We start from the raw sequence: 22,025 nt of genomic DNA, 5'->3' as shown, positions 1-22,025 counted from the left end.
TGATTCTCTCGTTGTGCGTTCCAGGTCGCCATCTTGGACCATGCGTCAAGATGGCGCCCCATGGTCCCAGAGGTACAGCCCAGGCACGCCGGTGACGCTACGCACGCACGTATTCGGGTGCGAAGGGTGGGGCAGTGACGCCAGACGTCTCCCCGCCCTCTGTAGTCGCTCCGCCCCGGCCCCACTCCGCCTTCCTCCCACCCCGCGAACCCGGAAGTGGAGGAGGAGGCGCGGCGGCGGCGGTGTGCAACCAGGCAGAGACTCCCTGAGCCGTTCCCGGGAGCGTGTCTGGGTTTGGGGGCGGGAGACAGGCTGAGCCGCCTGGGCGGCCTGGCCTGTACGGGGAGGGGGAGGCCATGGCCTCGGCTGAGTTGCAGGGGAAGTACCAGAAGCTGGCTCAGGAGTACTCGAAGGTACCCATCGTGATCTGGGAGTAGGGGGTCCCCTGCCCTGCGGCCTCGGGTTGCCGTGGCAGCGACTTGTCGGGACCGAAGGGTACTGCGGGAGGGGCACGCGAGCGCGCCCCACCTTTCCCCTCCGCCGCCTCCGTCCACCATTACGGTGCCTCCACCTGCAGCTCCTAGGAGATGGGGCCGGGCGGTGTCTGCGTCCGTGAGCGTTTCTGCAGGAAGGAGCTGGAGTTTGATTCTTGCTTTTCACTGAAGTAGCAGGCTTGGGACTGGGATGTCAGAAATTCTGGCTTCTTGCCTCTAATGCTGGCCGAGAAGGGAAGGGAAAGATGTGGACCACTCCTCCCCTCGCTGATTCCTCAATTTTCTCAGCCTAGGGATGGGGAAGATCAGCCCTTCTCCCCTCCCACAGGGATGATATGAGGTTAAAGAGATTTGTCTTCCCCCGAATCAATTCGAGAGGGTGGAGACATTCGGGTAAACTGCTTCACTAGGGATGCGTGGTTATGAATGTATTCACTGCTTTAGCAAGAGGTTGTCAGGAATGATTTTGAAAGCTTGAGTGCTACGGCTCTATCCTTTTCTTTCTCTTGTCCCTCGGTCACCTGGAATGGGGTAGACACCCAGCAGGTGCTCAATACATGTTAAGCAACATGGGGACCTGCCCCTTTGTCGTGTTTATGGCATCAGTCTTTTAAACGATAGAACCCTTTCCTTGGAAAAGGATGCTGCAGTTTCTGGGTAGAGTGTTTCTAGTTTAAGACTATTTTAATGAAGTTATTAAAGCAGAATTTTGCATCTTTGGAAATTGATTCAACAATCATTAAGCTCAGTTTTCAGTGATCTTGGCATTCATGGAGTCAGTGGGAAGATGGTAATCCCTTTTTGCAATTTGGAGAAACTGAGACACATTTTATACGTTAGGATTTCATTCAATAATAGCAAGATGAAATATTCTTTGAAAAATAAAACCAGTGCCTAAACATACACACTTAAGTCCTCACCATCAAATAGGAATATTTCGAGATACTATACTTATTTCAGTGATGCTACCATTAGCAAAACTTTGTTGCATTTCCATTTGAAATTGTCTCAACAGCCTGTGGCACAATGTTAGTGATGGCAAGTCTTCATTTTTTGAAGGAGTATTTCCTTGCTTGAAGGGCCAGAAGTTGTTTGGAACAAATCCATGTGATGAAGGGAGGTGGGTGGAGGTTGGCAATGCTCAAATTTGGCTCTACTATTTTTGGTTGAAAATGTTTCATGATCAACACCTGTGAAAAGAAGGAAAAAAATAAGAAAATGTTTCGTGAGTATAAAGAGAGGGGACTGATTTTCTTCTCCAGAGAGCCAGCAAGCTCAGAAGGCCATTCCAAATGGCAAGAGGGGCGTTCGAAAAATGTTTTGAGTAGGGACTACATTGCTGAAATAATTGTATAGCCTCCCAAAGTAATAAAAAGTGAAAAATTTTTGGGTATGTAAGCTTGTTCAACACACAATATGTGCCCCCTGTGAGCAGTCTGCCAGGGTCTGTTGAGTGAGTCAGGGTTGCAGCTTAACAAGTCACCTTTAATGGAGTATTCTAACGTAGTACATAGTTATGATATAGTATGACAAGTGTCAGTTCAGTGGGACTACCGAAGACATTGAGTAAACGTTGAGGTTATAGTGGGGATTAGAGAAGAGGAAATGAGGGAGTGGTAGCTTTCCAGGCGAAGGGAACAGTCCATGTTTGCTGGTGTGAAAGTTCATTAAGATTAATCTTAATGAGCCTTCACACGGCAGAGAGTGGTGAAATGAGGTTGGAGAGATAATTTGGACCCCATCATGAAAGGTTGTGAATGTCAAGTAAGAAGAGTGAACTTTACCTTTTGAGTAATGGAGAGACACCAAAGGTTAAGCAGGGGAATGACGTTACTTTTAGGAAGGACACTGATAACTGTGAAGGATGGATTGAAATAGGGAAAGATTGGTGGGGAAAAAAGCAGACAGTAGACTGTTGAAATAGATTTTGGGAGAGTAATGTAGGTTTGTATAAAGTTAATGACTTCTGGGCTGTAGAGAAGGGGCTTGATTCAGAAATTATGGTTAAAAAATGCTTTTCAGCTTTCCTTTTTTTCGAGTGCCTGCTATGTGCATGGCACTAACGAAAGATACAAGGCATTCATCCTTGCGTCTCATTCATTTTGGGACTTGGTGAGTGTGGGAAGATTCAGAGTTGTCCCTGCAGTTCTGAGCCACTGACACAATGAGGGCTGGCAGGAAGAAGAGCCCCTTCAGAGTGAAGGGCTATAAGGGAGGTTAGATACAGTCTAGGAATTTTAGGGTTGGAAGGCACACTGAATTTGTTATTCACGTATGAGGTGATGTTGGAAGTAATGGCTGAAAATTTCTAATGGAGATGGACTGACTAAAAGTCAGGACAAAGGCTAGCACTTTTGGAGTAAGTCCCATCACAATGCACTTGGAGAGTAAATCAGGGTGGAAATTGGGAAACACCTGTGGGAAGGATGTGCCTGGAGGAGGAAGAGATGCTAAGGAGACTGTAGGAGGCCTGCCAGACTTGGGGTCATCTCCCCTATTGGACCAGGCCAGTTTTCATTCTTTTAATTGCAATGTGATGGGAATTTCAGAACACAAGAGAACAGATCCTGAAAAAAAGATTTCTTGTGCTTTTTATTCCCTGTCAATTCTAGTAGCAGGCAATTTCTAGATAAGATCTGTGCTCTTTCCAGCCCTGTGCCTAAGGTATTCCACCTTTTTATTACCTTCCCTGGTACAAGTATCGTGGGCTGATGTTGAAATCCAGTTACGTAATTTTTCTGCCTTATTTAGGATACAAAGGAAAAAGATGTCCTCTTAATCTGGAGAAGGAAGCCCATCAAGAGAGCAGCAAGCATGATCTCTAAGCCAAGGACACTGGCAGAGTCTTACTCTTCTTTAATGCAGATTTCAGCCTTTGTTCCAGGAAAGGTCCCACCACTCATAATCTTTCCTCTTGAAAAGGAAGGAAAAAAAAAAAAAAAGAAACAAATAGTGGTCTGAGGAGCTCCCATTACAGAGAGTCCAGTTAGATAAAAGATGAACTGTGGAGGTCAAAGCAAATGAGAACTGCTGAGGCAAACAGGTTGCTAAAAGAAAGTGTTATGGAAAGGTTAGTAAAAATGGAGATTAAGACCCAGTGGTTTGGGCAATTAGAGGGTCACTTGAGGTTTTTAAAATTTCAGGTTCAGTAGAGTTTGGGGAGGGAGAATGAATGTGTAGAAGTTGGTTTTCAGAGGTGTGTGAAGTTAATAAATAACAGATGCAAGTTACCTCCTTGAGATGTGAGGGAAAGTTAATCAAGACCTCAGTTGCTACATTATAGATTAAGGATGAACAACCATTTCTGACTTGCTGTTTCTTCCGTGACCTGCTCAGCTTCTGATGCTCTGTTGTATCTCATTGTGGAGAAGAGAGGCAAAAAGTGCTCAGTTCTGGCTCATTTGATTTTAGCCTGCTTTCTTTATGGGAGCACTCTTGGCTGGCACCGTGGTATGTGTGTAAGCAAGTTTCAAGTTCTGTCTTCCCAGTGTTTGTGTTACCCTGGGTCAGTGATTCTCAAAGTGTGGGACCTGAAACAACATCATCTGGGAGTGGGTTCGAAATGTAAATTCTTGGGTCCACCCTGCACTACTGCATCTGAAGCTAGCAGTGAGACCCAGCAATCTGTGTTGTAACAAACCTATCCAGTGATTGGATTCATGCTAACATTTGAAAATCATTGCTCAAGGAATGGTATTGGGAGTGTAGCCTTGGCAGAAATAAAGATAATCTTTTTAAAGCTTTTTTTTTGTTTTTTTTGAGACAGTGGATGCCAGCAGGAAAGCCAAACATCCATTATTTCTCTACAGTTTACTTTGCAATTGATGCTTCCTTTACTTGCAAAGGGGATTGCCTTTGGGAACTTTTTAGACTTCTACTCTTAGTACACAGCTCCTCATATTGAGAAAGGATCAGTTTTGATCCAGCGTGTTTGCTCTCCAGATAACAGGATTTGGCAGTACCTGATTTATCACCCACTTTTATAGAGAAATAGATTCAGGAGCTGAATAGGGTTAAAATTGAGTATGAGCTTTTTTTTTTTTTTTGACCCTGATGTGTAGGTAGGATTCACTAGTAAAGTTGGGTTGGAAAACAGGTTTGTGTTCAGTGCTATCCAATGGAAGTTTCCATGAGAATGAAAATGTTCTGTATCTGTGCTGTCCAGCAGGGTAACCACTAGCCATGCATGGCTGTTGAGTGCTTGAAACGTAGCTAGTGTGTGACTGAGGAACTGAATTTTAGGTTTTATTTAATTTGAATAATTTAATTTAAATGGCCACATGTAGCTATTGAGTACTCTGTTGGACAGTGCTAGCTTAGACCCTGGGTCTGTGCATCACAGACGTAAATGTCTAAATTACTCACTTGAAGACCTTGTTAAACTGCAGATTCTGGGTTAGTAGGTCTGGGGTGGGGCCTGAGATTCTGCTTTCAGGTGATACTATTGCAGCTGTCCAAAGACTACACTTGGGACAAGGCCCTAGAAAGACAAGGGGCAACCTCCTCTTCCTCTTTAGTTTAACTGATTTACTCACCTGTTCATGGAGGGTCAGCTAAACTGCAAGGGTTGGGGTTTTTATCCTAGTGAGTTTCCCTGCATGAGAGCAGGAGCAGGAGAAAGGATGCCATTTGAGGCAGATGTGAGTTTTTTCCTGCCTCAGTGACAAAGTAACCCCAGCTACTGCATAATATGTAGCCTGCACATACTTCATCCCTGTCCTGGAATAGGAACAAGTAAGTAGGCAGAAAGAAAGACTAAGTAGGATTCCCAGTAATTTGGAATACTTAAAATGTTAGAACTGGAAGGCGTTTTAGGGGTCATCCAGGCCAGATACTGCAGCTGGGGTCTGCACATGACTTCAGTATTCTGAAGCTTTGAATCAGGGTTTTAGCGTGGTGTGGGGTTGTCTTGCACACATCACTATATATTGAAGAAAAGACTGTATGTTTAAAGGTTTGTTTTATAGGGTTATAAAATACGTATACATGTCAAAGAAAAGTCCATTGCATGAAGACGGTCATGTAAAAGTGGTTCTAACACAGAAGATTTTGAGATTAGCTGAGAAAATGCATATGAGTGGTTCATCTCACTTTCCCCACAAATTCTTCCAGCGTTTTGTGATTGAAGGTAATAAATCCCCAATCTTGGGCCATTTAGTCTATCACATATTGTCAGAGTGGCATGAGAGAAGTCATAGTGAGCTTACCACCACTCTCTGTCCTAGGAGAAACAGCTGTGTGATAGGCCTGACTGAAGCTGGGCTATTCCAGAACCAGAGTTATAAAGAGCAGGTCTGGGCACTGGTCATTAGAGAGTTAGGCTCAAGGCTTTTAAGGATTTTTGGTGTCCAGTAGGACCATGAGTCATTATTTGGAGAGTCTTCAAAGAGAACTGTTAAAGTAATGGCAATCTCTTATATAATGTGTTACATTTAAACACCTTTATATGTAGTATAACATTGATTTGATTAATTTGATCAATCAAATAACTGATCTGATTAATTAACTAAAAATTTATTGAGTTCCTTCTCTATCCATAGCATTGATCTTTCATTGCAGGCAGGAATACAAGGAAGTATACTGTAGTCTTTACCATGGAGAATAGTTTAAGTTGGCAGGTGGGAAATGAATACAGAAATTGATTGATTGATTGATTGATTTGCTCTGTCTCCCAGGCTGGAGTGCAGTGGTGTGATCTTGGCTCACTGCAACCTCTGTCTCCTGGGTTCAAGCAATTCTCCTGCCTCAGCCTCCCAAGTACCTGGGATTACAGGCACCTGCCACTGTGCCTGGCTAATTTTTGTATTTTTAATAGATATGGGGTTTTGCCATGTTGGCTAGGCTGGTTTTGAACTCCTGACCTCAGGTGATCTGCCCACCTTGGCCTCCCAAAGTGCTATGATTACGGGCGTGAGCCACCACGCCCAGCCTATACAGAAATATGTACATTAGTAAAATGTAAAATTTACTGATTTTAGAAGTAAAATTAAAACTGAATAGTTTAATAAGAGATGTTTTGTTGTTAGTAAGTGCCAAAGGAACTGAGGCACAGACTCTCTGTGGGCCACAGGGAGTCAGGGAGTGATTAGGAAAAATTATGGAGGAAGTAGGGCCAGAGGTAAAAAGTAGGATCCTAGAGAACAGGTGGGATTTGGTTGGCCAAACGGAGGAAGGGCTGTGCTTTCAAAGTAAGGGTAAAATGAATCAGAAGATTAGAAAACAAGGAAGTATGAGATTTAAAAGGATTAAGAGGGATTCAGAGGTACTCTTCCCCCACTGAATGGCACAGAAGAGCTTGGTGCACAGCTGTTGAAAATAAGCTCTATCATCTGTCGGAGAGTTTTACTGTACTAATAGAGACTTCAGGGCAATTGTTTCTCAGTTATGTCATATGCATTGGAGTCTCCATTCTGGACTCCTAGAGGCAGTAGTGACCATCCGGTAATCTTATACCTACATCTGAAACAGAAACAGCGTTCATTTCCCTCCCCTCTGTGGTGAATACTGGTGCAGAGAAAGAAAGATTCTAAAAGAGCAGGCTGGCTGGATGTGGTGACTCACGCCTGTAATCCCAGCACTTTGGGAGGCTGAGGCAGGCAGATCACTTGAGGCCTGGAGTTCAAGACCAGCCTGGCCAACATGGTGAAACCCTGTCTCTACTAAAAATAAAAAAATTAGCCAGGTGTGGTGGTGCATGCCTATAATCCCAGCTTCTCGGGAGGCTGAGGCAGGAGAATCGCCTGAACCCAAGAGGTGGAGGCTGCAGTGAGCTGAGATCACACCACTACACTTCAGCCTGGGCAACAGAGCAAGAGTCAGTCTGAAAATAAATAAATAAATAAATAATTTTAAAAAATCAGGCTAATAAGAGCAGCGCAGCATTTTATAAGCTGCTCATTCAGTAATGCAGTAAGAGTGGCAGAAGTGATGCTGAAATGCAGAAAAACGTCAGATGCCACAAAGAGTAGTTAAAATGGCAGTAGAGTATGCAAGCTTATCATCTTCCTTCATTTCTACCTACCAAGTAATAGAAAGGTGTTTCAGATAACAGTTGCTTAAAAAGCTGCATTGTCTGTTAAATGGTTTCATTGAAACCGTGTTTGAGTTACCAGTTTAGCAAAAAGTATTTTCCAAAGGAAAATCCTAATTTTTTTTTGTTATAATCAGTTATATTAAATTCCTAACAGCAATAGCTTGAAAGTTTCATTTTGCTTTTTAACAAAGCAGTCTGTTCAGTTTGCTTTAAATACTCTTCAGTGTGCCTTAGGAATGAAAGATGAGGTTATTTTTCTTAAAATTAATTGCTGTCTTTCTGGTCCTACAGGAAATTATCAGTTCAGTGAACTTCAAGCTTCGTTCTTAGTCCTTGAAGTAGTCATTAGGAGTTTCTAAATACCACACAATGAAGACATGTAAGAGATTACAGATCGCAGCTAAGACAGGGATATGAAATAAAATCTAAAGACTTTAGGTTTATAAAATAAAATCTAAAGACTGAAGCAGTATTGTTATTTTTTTGGCTACATGGATTTGAAAGTATTTATTGAATTCTGCTAAGTAGCACATTATTCAAGGGTATGTTGATATTTGCTTAAAAAGTAGAACACTGCTTCATGGAAATCAACATGAAAGTGGTATTTCTCTCTTTTGAACTTCTAGAGCAGAGGTTGCCAAACTCTGTAAGAGGCCACACAGTAAATATTTTAGGCTTGAGGCTATGTGGTTTCTGTTGCAGCTACTCATGTCTTCCATTGTACCTCAAAAGCAACCGTAGACAGTACGTAAATGAATGAGTATGGCTGTGTTCCAATAAAACTTTAAAAATAGCATGCCGGTTTGGCCCTCAGACCTTAGTTGGCCAACCCATGTTCTAGAGAATTTAATATCTTCTACTTTTTTTTTCCAAGCAGGAAATACTAGTATTGCTAGTTATCTTTTAATATTTTATCTTCCCTTTTAAAGTGTAAGTTCTTTGAAAATAGAGACCACATCTTTTATATCTCTCCCCCATATCAATCAAGGTGTACAATGACTTACACCATGCAAACCATGCAGATATAATAAAGGTATCTGTTGTCATTTTGAATCTGTTCTAATCATAAGTGTTCTGTTTCCATTTGTGGAGCATTTTATAGTTTAGAAAGTGCTTTGACATAGGTTTCTTATCTGGTTCTCACAGTAGCCTCAGAAGAAGAAACATGGGGTAAATGAATTTACCCATTCTATAGACCATATAGCTGAAGCTCAGAAAGGTTAAGTGAATTTACCAAGTTTATATTGTCTAATAAATGGCAGAGCAAAGATTTGGATCTGCTTTCTATTGTGGTAATGAACTGTCATCTCTAACTTTCTAAAAATAGAAGAATCTCATCTCTTTAGTCTGTCTTTTGCTTAAACTGTTGAATATCCTGCAGTATTCTTGCATTTTATCTCAGAATCTTAGCTAAATTTTCCATTGAGTTTTAAATACTCAGTTTAAGATTTAGCATGCAAATATGCCTGTTCTTTTGGCACAGAAAAGGGTCGTTTCTGTTCTCTTTTCTCAGGAGACAGATCTGAGTTATGCAGAATTAGAAAGATTTTTAAAATTTTTTTATTTTTAATTTTAGAAATAGGTTTTTTTTTTTTTCCTAAAGCTCACATAGAAGGATGTCTCATTCTTTCAGTTTCTCGGAGAAGAACCTAGTCTTTCATGATATCTGCACTGAGCCCTGGGAATATTAGTCTATAAACCTTTTGCTTCAGCTGCAGTGAACTTGTATATTTGTACTTAAGTGCTCTATGTTCTTTTTGCTGAGAATATTTTCCTCTTATTACAGAAGTAAATTTTATCTTTTAAAACCCTGTCAGTGGTGGTTGTATAGATGCATACATAAGTAAAAATGCATTTAGCTGCATAATTTCTGATTTGTATACTTTATTTAAAATAACGTTATTTCTCAATATTTAATAATTAACTGTGAAAAAAAGCCCAAGTTTTACCTCTTTCTCGAAAGGCATCTCTCGCCTCTCCAGCTCACTGCTTTTTTCACTTACATGTAGCTTTGTGAAATAGCCAATATTGTCTAATTGACATTATGACTTTGGAATCCAAACTGGTAGAGTCTGAATCTCAGCATTGCTAGTGAACTTCTCTGTGCCTCAGTTTCCTCATCTGTAAAATGGAGGTAATTAGAGTATCCACTTCATAGGATTGTGAGGATTAGATGAAGTAATACATGAAAGTACTTAGGATGGTGTCTGGTTTGTAGTGAACATTCAGATGTAAGTTGGTATTATTACTAACTTTTGAGTGGAGCCTGCTTCGTAGTTGCTTTTGTATACTGCCCCAGCTGATGCCTGAAGCCTGCCCCAGCTGATGCCTGAAGCCATTGTCGATGATGACATTTGCATGTCTAATATCAGGCACAGTGTCCTGCTGGGTATGTTGATGCCCCAACATTTTTATTTTCTGTGAAATTCTTACTTAATAATTTGTCCAGTTGTATGTATTTTACAAATGAATTGTGTGTCAGAATTTCAAGGAACATGGCATATTCAGTACCCTGTTATTTATTGTATTAGTTTTTATTTAGGGATGGGTCTTGGTTTTATAGAAAGAGTGACACACTAGAAATTAGGAGACTGGATTTTAGTCCCAGTTTTGCCATTGATTTTTGTTATGTCATTAGGCAACTCAGCCTGTGTGTCCTTATCTGTAAAATGGTGAATTATTCTATCTACTACCCTCTTTGGGTCTAATACTTTTTTGTTCTCATATATTTGTGAGAAGCTACTTAGTTACTCAGTGTAATGTAATGTTGCCTGTAAAATTGATGTGGTTTCCTTGATATAACCAATTGCTTTATATTAAAAATTAATTATTGCTTTCTCTGTTTTCAGCTTCGGGCTCAGAATCAGGTTCTGAAAAAAGGTGTTGTGGATGAACAAGCAAATTCTGCAGCTTTAAAGGTGGGCAACAGGATATTTGTGTTGTGAGGGTTATTAGCATTTGGTGTTGCTCAAAACAGGTTCATTGGGTTTTCTGGGTTAAAGTTCCAACTCTGACACTGATTCACTAGGGATAAGGGACAGTAATACAGTTTTTTGTGGTTAATTTTCCTACTTGCTTAGGTAAGAATATGAGGTACTTTACTTTCCTTAGCTAAAAATTATAAAAAAGATATTATGTGACTTTGTCTAGTGCCTTACTCCTGTGCCTCAAGGCCTTCACTTAGCTCAGTTTATCTGGATTATTGAGGCTTCTTATCAGTTGTCATCAGACAGCTCTCTGAGGGAGGCTATGTCATATTCTTATTTGAATCCCTCTCAGCAGATGGGAGGTCTCTAATAAGTAGATTCCATTGTGTGAATCATTTAGCCCCTAAATCTTGCCTTTAGTTGAACTATTTAATAGTAATAACCTGTGTTAATCAGGATACTCTTTGAATGATATATTTTACTGTCAGCACTTTTGTAACTGAGGGGAGAAATGATAGATGAAAGAATTTGTTTCTGCCTCATTTCTAGTAGGCATGTAGTAAATATTGCTTAGTGATTTTTTTTTTTTTTTTGAGACGAAGTCTTGCTCTGTCACGCAGGCTGTAGTGCAGTGGCTGGATCTCAGCTCACTGCAAGCTCCACCTCCCGGGTTTACGCCATTCTCCTGCCTCAGCCTCCCGAGTAGCTGGGACTACAGGCGCCCGCCACCTCACCCGGCTCATTTTTTGTATTTTTAGTAGAGACGGGGTTTCACCGTGTTAGCCAGGATGGTCTCGATCTCCTGACCTCGTGATCCACCCGTCTCGGCCTCCCAAAGTGCTGGGATTACAGGCTTGAGCCACCGCGCCCAGCCAATATTTTTAAATGGATAAATTAATCCTAGGATTTGGATTTCTTCTTGGCCAAGTTTCAGTTAAATATACTGTCTAGCTCACTCTTGCTCTTTCCCTTACTTGCTCCTTCTGCTCTCTTTAGACAGATGGGATTAGGATTCTTCTTACTCCCATCTCTTTCTGGAGAAGCCCCTGATGAGTAATATGTCTAAGGTGGCTCCACGTAGGCAACCAAGCCACAGAAATTGTCCTTTTAGGTAGTCAGTTGTTGGATCCTATAGGAGAGAAATCTGTCTCTGAGTGTCTCCTTCTTAGGTGCGGTTAGCACAGTCTAAGGGCTGAGATGGTTCTCAACACCCCACCCATACTTCCAGGCTCTCTGCACCCAAGCCAAGATGATTAAAAAAGAAGCTTTATAGTCAGAATTTATTAGTCAAGTTATTATTTTAGCAAAATTGTTGAAGAAATGATCATTATATCTCCCAATAATATTTAAACTTATTGCTGGGGAAGGTCTTTCCTAGTTTGTCCTAGTAGCCTGCGCTGGTGTTTCATACCCTCCTGTTGCTGGTTGTGTTTGATTAACTCTGTGATGGCAGCAATGGTAGGAACAGTGGTAGGAGTGGTGACAGCTGGTTCTATTGATTGAGCACTCACCGTATACCAGGCATTGTGCTAAGTACATTGTATCCATTATCTCATTTAGTGTTCACAACAACCCTATGAGCTCAGATAACATTATCATCCCCATTACAGAAACTGGAGTTTAACGAAAGGCTGGGATAGATGTTTTCTGAAATTAATGATTGGCTAATGGAGTTGGAGCATTAGTTCATTTTAAGAACTAGAAGCATAATTGTATATTATAATTATAAGAATATAAATTATGAGAAAAAATAAATTTTTTTAATATTTATTACAGTAGTCGTTGTAATTATAGTACACCAAGTGACAGTATGCCAGTTTGATAGACAGGAATATTAGGATGTCCTGTGTTACAGTAGGCTTTTAATTTTATTACTGGGTTTATCCCTTCAGTGAGGTATAATGAGTGTTCATTGATTTGAAGTTTTAAAATTCGAAAGACATGATGGTTTGGACATGGGCTCGGCCTGAATTTACCTTTGAGCTACAAGTGAAAATTAAGGTTTTACTAAACAAATGTAGGAAAAAAATGATTTTCTCCTTAACAGGAGCATATTGTTCTATCCCTCTAGCACTGTTCTCAACATGCAGGTAATGTCAATAGAGTATAGACACTAGTCTATGGTTTTTAGGTTGCTGTTCCTTTTTTTTTTCCTGCTGTCACCCAGGCTGAGTGCAGTGGCAAGATCACGACTCACTGCAACTTCTGCCTCCCCAGTTTGAGCGATTCTTGTGCCTCAGCCTCCTGAGTCACTGGGATCACAGGCATGCACCACCCTGCCTGGCTAATTTTGATATTTTTAGTAGAGTCGGAGTTTTGTCATGTCGGCCAAGCCAGTTTCAGACTCCTGACCTCAAGTGATCCGCCCACCTCAACGTCCCAAAGTTCTGGGATTATAGGCGTGAGCCACTGCACCTGGCCTAGGTTGCTGTTTCAATATAGTTAAATCATCTGTTCGTTAAAGCATGACCCTTATGTTTTATAATTGTTTCAGTGACACTGGTAAACATACAGTTCTTTATTTTTTTATTTTCTATTTTTTTAAATAGAGATGAGGTCTCACTATGTTGCTCAGGCTGGTCTCCAACTTCTGGGCTTAAGCAGTCCTCCTGTCTTGGCCTCCCAAAGTGCTGCGATTACAGGCATAAGCCACCGTGCCAGCCCACTTCTTTAAATATACAGTATTATATGGCCATCTGTGTTTGATAATCAGTGAATAAAAAGTTGTCAGAACATCGTAAGTAAAATATAGTTAGAATAATTCTTTTAAAAATAGAGTGAAAGTAAATATTTCTCATTAGTTTCCCGTTTTCTTACCCCATTATGGCATAAACAGAACAAAGTGGTCAGCAGAGGGTATGTCAGAAAGGTTAGCAGAATATTTTAGATTTTGTTTCTATTGTCATTTAGCTTTAAAGTGAATTATTGTAGGACAACATCTGAAAATATTTTTGGTATGATACTGATTTTTATCTTTGATATGTCAGAATAGTTGAAGAAAAATTAAGTGTGTTGCAAAGACTTTATTTTGACTAATTTAAATTCAGGGAGGATTTACAGAAAAACTGGAATACAGATATATTTCTTCCCATTCTTGTTCACTGAAGGGAATCATCAGTAAATCAGAGGTTCTTTTTAAATACCCAAGTTCGGCCAGGCACGGTGGCTTGTGCCTGGAAACCCAACACTTTGGGAGGCTGAGGCAGGTGGATCACCTGAGGTCAGGAATTTGAGACCAGCCTGGCCAACATGGCGAAACCTTGTCTCTACTAAAAATAGAAAAAAATTAGCCAGGTGTGGTGGTGTGCGCCTGAAGTCCCAGCCACTTGGGAGGCTGAGGCAGGAGAATCACTTAAACTCGGGTGGCAGAGGTTGCAGTGAGCCGAGATTGTGCCACTGCACTCTAGTCTGGGCAATAGAGTGAGACTCTGTCTCAAAAATAATAATAATAATAATTAAGTAATGTCTAAGTTTATAAACTTGTAGCCTCAATCTTTGTGTCTGTTCACTGTCACAGGATGTTTAGTTGATCATGATCTGTTACTTTAGTATAGTTGCTCTTATTTTTATGTTCACTTGGTTTAGCCAAAAGATTATCTTTTCACAAAGTGCTAAAAAGTTAACAACTGAAATGATGCATATACAACCTGAATTTCCTAAAGCAAGAGGTTTTGATTATATTTTGGTGAAACAAAAATAATCTTTAATAAAATTTCTAAACCTTACAGCTAAACTGTGAGGACCAATCTGTTTTCACTTTGATATAGGAGCAACTGAAAATGAAAGATCAGTCATTGAGAAAACTACAACAGGAAATGGACAGTTTGACATTTCGAAATCTGCAGCTTGCCAAGAGAGTAGAACTACTTCAAGATGAACTAGCTCTAAGTGAACCACGAGGCAAGAAAAACAAGGTAGGTTCAAATACAGGCAAGTTAGTGTGACCTTGTCATTAGTAACTGACACCTACAGGGCATCCTGGTTTTAACAGAAGACCCCACTGCCGAATTATTTGTTTGTTTGTTTGTTTGAGACAGGGTCTTGCTCTACCACCCAGGCTGGAGTGCTGTGGTATGATCTTGGCTCACTGCAACCTCTGCTCCCAGGCTCAGTGATCCTCCCATCTCCGCTCCCAGAGTGGCTGGTACTATAGGCGTGCACAACCATGACCGGCTAATTTTTGTATTTTTTAATAAAGATGGGGTCTCACTATGTTGCCCAGGCTGGCCTTGAACTTCTGGACTTAAGCGATCCACCTGCCTTGGCCTCCCAAAGTGCTAGGATTACAGGCGTGAGTCATCATGCCTGACCCTGAATTTTTTTTTTTTTTGAGACAGAGTTTCACTCTTGTTGCCCAGGCTGGAGTGCGATGGCACGATCTTAGCTCACCACAGTCTCCACCTCCTGGGTTCAAGTGATTCTCCTGCCTCAATCTCCCAAGTAGCTGGGATTACAGGCATATGCCACTCCCAGCTAATTTTGTATTTTTAGTAGAGACGGAGTTTCTCCATGTTGGTCAGTCTGGTCTCGAACTCCCGACCTCAGGTGATCTGCCCGCCTTGGCCTCCCAAAGTACTGGGATTACAGGCATGAGCCACCGTGCCAGGCCCTAGCCCTGAATTTTTAATGTTCCATTATTACACCTGGATATTAGGTCAAGAAAGCAGACATTTATTATTAATATATATTAAATGTTAGAAACATTTTTATATGATAGTCAATTTTAAATAATTTATTAGGAGCAAATATACATAGTTGGTTAGTGACCGAGAAGAGACAATGGAATATCTTACATTGCTAAAATTGTTGACATCTTTTGGTTTTACCAGGTTGCCATTAATCCAAGGTTGAGCAAATAAAATGAGGGAGATTGTCAGTGCTACTACTCTTATGAAAGTAGCAGTTGAAACACTCATACCTTAGGTTTGTAAGTTTACTGCAGATGTAATTTCTTAGCATTTATTCTTATGAGGCCAGTTTGGTGTTCTCGTCTTGAGATTTAGAGATGGGTTTTTTTCCCTTATGGTTTTATATGGTGAGGCAAGATTGTTATTGCTCTAAGGTGGATAATCTGGTACTTTCGAACACTGTGATTAAGAGGTTGCTGCTTTTTTTTTTTTAAGTGTAGAGGTAGTGATTGAGTCTTTAAGTCTTGTATGTGTATAGACTAACACTCCACAAATGTATGTATTGAGGCAGTAACAGTAGAATGGGTAGAAGGGAAGGAGAAGGTACACAGTGACTCTGAAGGAGCGCAGTATGGCCAGAAGAGCACAGGCTTCAGATTTAAGCCCAGGCTTGAATTCTTCGGTTGCTTTTAATAAATCTATGATTTTCGGCACAATTTTTAACCTTGTAATCTTAGTTTCTCCATCAGCAAAGTGACAATGAACCTTTCAGGTTTGTTGTGAGGATTCTATGGGATCATGTAAAAGTACCTAGAGCCATATTTCCCATGTAATGAGCAGTTGCCATAGTTATATGTTAATAGTTTTCCTATATGCATTTTGCTACATCGAATAATTCGCTAGAGTGTTAGAGTTCAAATAAAGGAGGCAACAGAGAGGGTATAACATGTATGTATTAGAATCACTCGGGAAACTTTTTCAAGATATACGTGCCAGGCCGGGCACGGTGGCTCACGGCTGTAATCCCAGCACTTTGGGAAGCTGAGGTGGGCGGATCATGAGGTCAGAAGTTCGAGACCAGCCTGGCCAGCATGGTGAAACGCTGTCTCTACTGAAAATACAAAAAATTAGCCCGGCATGGTGGTGCACAGCTATAATCCCAGCTACTCAGGAGACTGAGGTGGGAGAATTGCTTGAATCCAGGAGGCAGAGGTTGCAGTGAGCCAAGATCATACCATTGCACTCCAGCCTGGGCGACAGAGCGAGACTCCATCTCAAGAAAAAAAAAAAAGATGTACATGCCCTGGAAATTCTGAAAGACCCTTGGGGAGACAATAGTCATTTGTACTTCAAACATGTTCTTCAGATTCTTAATATCCCTGCCTAGGACTGTTGAGCAGAGGTTTGGGTGTAATACTTGAGAATTAATTTTAATTAAAGCTCATCAAATTTGGAAGCACTGAGGACCCCGAATATGTCATTCTGCAGTGTTCCTTATGCACTTCTTGTTTTTCAAACATGATGGATATTTAATTTCTTTTTATATGGCTGCTCCATTTTCAAAGGGCTTTTAAATCACTGATTCAAATTAGATTAGTAGGTGACTTCATTTTAAGTGAGAAGTGAGACTACAAAAAAAGCAGAGAAAGGGTGGTGACTGATGTCTGAACACAGTTTCATTGTTAGGCTGTTCCTTGAATAGTCTCAGTTCTATGTATTACATGAAAACAAATGCTTATTATTAGATCTTTTAAATAGTGCTATTCTTCTATGTAGAATGAGTTCATATTAGTAAAAAATTAAAAGAAAGGGATTTTTAAATAATCTTTGAGAATTTTCCTATTCATTTATAATAGCTTTATTTTATATATTTTTTTAACTTAGAAATTTATATGAACTTTTATATAAACTTACCTTTGTGGATGCTGTTACAAAATTTATTACAATTTCTTATGGAGTTTAACAACTCCGACTCATGAAATTGCTGTAATTCTGATTTCCCAAACCAAAAGATCAAATTGAAATTATATTTATGAGCTTATTTTATATTGCTGGAGCTTTCTAGGTCTGCTCCGTTTTCCAACAGAACTACTCATGAATTCATTTGCAAAGAATAGTAAGCCTTATCTGTTCTTTTCTCTCTCTTTTTAAAACTTTCCTCCTCATTACAATATTTGCAGTTGCAACTTGTGTCACATAGGAAAAGTTAAATGATGAACTGTATACCTTTTGCAGGATTGTTTGAGAATGGTGAACACGTAGAAGAGACAAGCTTCTAAGGTGATAGAGAATCTGTGTACCTTAGAATGTTTCTCTAAAGGATGAAAGTTATGTGGACATAACTTTTTCTTTCCATCAGAAAAGTGGAGAATCTTCTTCTCAGTTGAGTCAAGAACAGAAGACTGTCTTTGATGAAGATCTGCAGAAGAAGATCGAAGAGAATGAACGGTTGCATATACAAGTGAGAAAGTCTGTTTTTCCATGTGAATTAAAAAATAGGTCTGTGATCTGCTAATGTGGAAAAGCGAATGCAGCTGGAGTGTTTCATGTCTGCGTGGGTGTTTTAATGCCTTCTGTAGTCTTCAAGTATATATGTCAGTGTCACTTATTCATTTCTTAAATATCACACAATCTTAATGTGGATGTGTGCTTTGAAGTATATTCATTTGTTCAGAAGACAGCAGAATGGCTTTATAATTTAACTGCGAAAGTATACTGAGCATTATTCATTTTATATAGGAAGTAATTACATGTATCATTTAAATGGGAACTTACCAATAATTTTCCATCCCCACCCCCCCCCCCTTTTTTTTTAACTGATGTTTAGGTCTTTAATTTACCAGTGTTTAGTTGGTTTTTATCCCTACTCCTGTTAAACTGTAAGGTCTCTGAGGGTATGAACCGTGTGTGTTCTCTATGTCCAGTCCCAGGACAGTGTCTTACTTATGTCAGGCGCTCAGATATTTATGGAGTGTTGAAAAGTTAGTGCCTGCCCCCAAACCATTGAGCATGTTCTAAGATTCATAGTGGGCCGGGCGCAGTGACTTACGCCTGTAATCCCAGCACTTTGGGAGGCCAAGGCGGGGGGATCATGAGGTCAGGAGATCAAGACCATCCTGGCTAACATGGTGAAACCCCGTATCTGCTAAAAATACAAAAAATTAGCCGGGTGTGGTGGCAGGTGCCTGTAGTCCCAGCTACTTGGGAGGCTGAGGCAGGAAAATGGCGTGAACCCAGGAGGCAGAGCTTGCAGTGAGCCGAGATTGAGCCACAGCACTCCAGCCTGGGCAACAGGGTGAGGCTCCATGTCAAAAAAAAAAGATTTGTAGTGTAGTGTATCCAACTATAACCTCCTGATTTTTTTTTTTTTTTTTTTTGTCAAATGGTAGGAAACACACTTTTCAGTCTTTGAAAACGTTAATCAAGTTTTTGACCTCAGTGTATTTTACATCTTAAGTATTCATAATTCTTTATTAGTATTGGACTCTAATTACAGGAAAGAGCTTTACCTGTTCTAGGAATAACACCTGTTTTAATTTTGATTATTTTATGTGAAAGTTAGCTTAGTAGAAAAGTTATACTCCGATCAATTGAATTCTATGTATGCCAGACATTGTTTAAAATAGAAGTTCATGAGACTAAGAGGTAGGAGGTGCAGGCTTTAGAGTAGGTTTCCTGTGTTCACATCTAAGTTCTACTATATTTTAGCTGTGAGACATTAGACTAGTTATGTAACTCGTTTAAGCTTGAGTTTCCATATCTATAAAGAGGAATAACAGTAGCTACTTCTGATATACTGTGAGGATTTAATGAGATAATGCCTGTGTGGGTTTAACATAGTCAGTGTATGGAACCATATGGAAGTTGCTCAGTGAATAGTCACTGCTGTTATTTTTCTCATTTATGTATATTAGGATATTGTAAGAAGAGAAAATGGTCTTCTCTTTTTAGTTTTTTGAAGCTGATGAGCAGCACAAGCATGTGGAAGCAGAGCTGAGGAGTCGGCTGGCCACTCTGGAGACAGAAGCAGCCCAGCACCAAGCTGTGGTTGACGGTCTTACCCGGAAGTACATGGAAACCATTGAGAAGCTGCAGAATGACAAGGCTAAACTAGAAGTAAGCCCCATTGTGAGAGCACACTAAAAAATAATTACGACTTTTATATTAATAAATTGTCTATGCACTTAGAGTTAGTCATTTCTGGTGAGACTATTGCCTGCAAGGTCTTACTAAGTGTGCTCCTATCTGTAGCCTGAGCCATCTACTTTTCTTTTTCTTCTGAAATTCAGGTAAAATCTCAGACTCTAGAAAAGGAAGCCAAGGAATGTCGACTTCGAACGGAAGAATGGTATGTGGAAACTTGAATTCCAAGAGGGTTCTGAAGCAAGACTCAGAAGACATGAGTTTTGGTTGTAGCAGCTCCTCTGTCCTGTCTTACATTTAAAAGGAGAAAATGGGAGTCATCTCTAGGGTCCTTTTCAATTCTGGGATCTCCGGGGCCCTAGGCGTTCTTGATAGGGTGGCCTGTGTATTAGTCCTCAGCCTGCAAGGGTTTGGGGCTGTGGCAGATAGTGTTCTGGAGCTCCTGTACTGAAGACTGGAGACTTTCTGTTTGAAACTGTTCTAAACAGAAGGGGCCTCTGATAGTCCCAGGAAGGAAAACTGATAATCACCATATCAATCTTTTAATGGTACATTTTGAATAAAATAGAGGTTACATGATCTAATTTGGAGATATATAAATCTTAAAATCAAAATATTAGTAATGCATGGTAAAGGTATACTCCAACATTTATTTGATAATAATATTTTAGTTTTTAATAGGATCAACTAAGTGAATTTCTCATATCAATTTTGTTGCATTGTTAGAATTACATGCATGATTTAGATGTGTACCTGTGTGCGTAATTGAACCAAACCCAGAAATTATCAGCTTTTGAGTTCAAGGGGAAAAGAAGGCTAATATAATATGTACTTAAAAAAAGAGTCTACAGTGATACTAGGGTGAATACTTACGTGTTGTAATGAGAACATTTGTGACTTTGAAGTGGCTCTAAGATTACTTTGAGCTTGGGGAAATAAGTGTAAGGTTGGCTAAGACACTGGGACCATGATAAATTTCTCCAGACTTCCACATCATTCTCCAGAAGTCCCTGGGACTTGAGAAGCCAGGTTAGCATTTTTGTTATCTTCATCTTTTAACAACTCTCTGCCAAGAGTATCCCAAATGTCAGGTGCAGTTCTCTGGAAGTCTACTACCAGCTGTTGAGGTAACAAATAAATGAGGATTCACTCAATGATTGGTGATAATGTGGTTTTGTATTTTTTTCTTGCAGTCAATTACAGTTAAAGAATCTTCATGAAGATTTGTCAGGTAGATTAGAGGAATCCTTATCAATCATCAATGAAAAAGTACCTTTTAACGATACAAGTAGGTGTTATGTATAGTTTTCCATTATTTGTAACTTTGAATCTCTCTGTGGTAGCCAACTAATTAAAGTAATTTCTGATCTTTTGGGCAAAAAATGTAATTGGCCCAACAGTGGATTGCTTTCTTTTTGTTCATTTGATCAGCCGTGGCAATAATATTTAACAAGATGATTTTAAATTGTCATGTAACTACTCCAAAGCCAGTCTGCTTGGAAGAAGCCCAAATCCACATTTTTTGATTGCATGTATTTAGCATTTCCCAAGGTAAAAAAAAAACCTGTACATAAAATAGTTGAATATTTGTACAAGAAAAATTGTTGATTGGGGTAGGGGAAATGAGGCTTGGTGGTGGGAGTTAAATCTTCTCAAAGTCATGTCTTACCCCTTGGTCAATTCCCAGCGATAGCTAGGAAGCTGACTTGGTTAAGCCTTGCTTCCTGTGCACCCTGGGAATGGTTTGGTAATTTACATTCCCAAGAACAGCAAAAAGGAAGTTAAAAAATACTACTTTACTTGTATAATAGGTGCCAAATTTGCAACCTTTAGGTAGGAAGTCAAAACCTCAAAAGCAAAGAAAAAATTTGCTTGTTTGGATTTTGAAACTTACATTCAAATTGATGCACATTTCCTTTTTCTGTAATCACATGATTGAAATTAATATTTTATTTCCCCTAAATTTGTTTAGGGAAGACCTAAAAAAAGAGGAAAAAAAAAAAAAAGAAAAATAGCAATTCGATTTAAGATTAAAATCAGCCCATGTCATCATTATATCAAAAATTTAAACTCCCCCTTGAAAATAACACCTGTTTCTAGCTTCTACATTAATGTAAATACTACTGGATTCACTGGATTTGAAATTGTGGCATTACATTTTCCCTTTAAGCCTTGTCTCAATCATTAGGTTCTAATAATTTCCTTCTGAATCATGGATTTATCCTTGCTTTTGTAATACTAGTTGTCACCCTGTTTTAGGTCCCCTTCATGTCACATGTGGATTATTACTTTTAGTCCTGAAATATTTAAAGATCATTTGCCGAGTGCCTAGACAAGTCGGTAGCTGGTGGTGTGGTGTGGGGAAGCCTTCCCAGAAAAAGGGTGCTTTGAGCTGGGCCTGGATGTGTGAGCAGGTTTTATTGGGCAGAGATAAGGGTAAAATCTAAGGAATTACTTTGAAGTATGGTATATAGGACAAAAGGTGTCATCATGCCCTCAGGAGCAGTAATCCAGTATGACAGGAGGCTTAGGGTGGGTGGTATGTGCAGGGCAAGGACATGTTAAGTTCTGAAAGGTAGGGTGGGACTGGACCCTAGTGTTCTGGGCTAAAGACGGGGAACTTAATTCATAAGGCCATGGGGTTGCTGGAGAAGTTTTTGAGCCAGGGAACATCATGTTGCTATATGTGTACTCACAAGGCTAATCTGGCAACAGAGTGTAGATTGCCTTGGAGTGGGACAAGGGAGTCAAAGACTATTGTGATGATAGTTCTGGTGTGCTATTATGGAGACTTAGCCTG

At 40.0% G+C, this 22,025-nt stretch overlaps 1 protein-coding gene across 1 annotated transcript in view; it reads left to right on the top strand.

Moving 5' to 3' along the window:
• Positions 1-220: 220 nt before the first annotated feature.
• Positions 221-22,025, top strand: part of PPP1R21 (protein phosphatase 1, regulatory subunit 21) — a 69,288-nt gene continuing 47,483 nt past the window's right edge. The window contains exons 1-7 of the mRNA XM_011936013.1: positions 221-413; positions 10,377-10,445; positions 14,222-14,368; positions 17,442-17,543; positions 19,034-19,198; positions 19,372-19,430; positions 20,419-20,513. Of these exons, the coding sequence (XP_011791403.1) occupies positions 357-413; positions 10,377-10,445; positions 14,222-14,368; positions 17,442-17,543; positions 19,034-19,198; positions 19,372-19,430; positions 20,419-20,513 (694 nt within the window). The 5' untranslated portion in view covers positions 221-356. The remainder of the gene's footprint in view (positions 414-10,376; positions 10,446-14,221; positions 14,369-17,441; positions 17,544-19,033; positions 19,199-19,371; positions 19,431-20,418; positions 20,514-22,025) is intronic.

This window comes from Colobus angolensis, unplaced genomic scaffold (genome assembly GCF_000951035.1).
Source record: "Colobus angolensis palliatus isolate OR3802 unplaced genomic scaffold, Cang.pa_1.0 Scaffold15, whole genome shotgun sequence".
In the NCBI taxonomy this organism is placed as follows: Eukaryota; Metazoa; Chordata; class Mammalia; order Primates; family Cercopithecidae; genus Colobus; species Colobus angolensis.
This window is presented reverse-complemented; position numbering and strand designations above follow the sequence as displayed.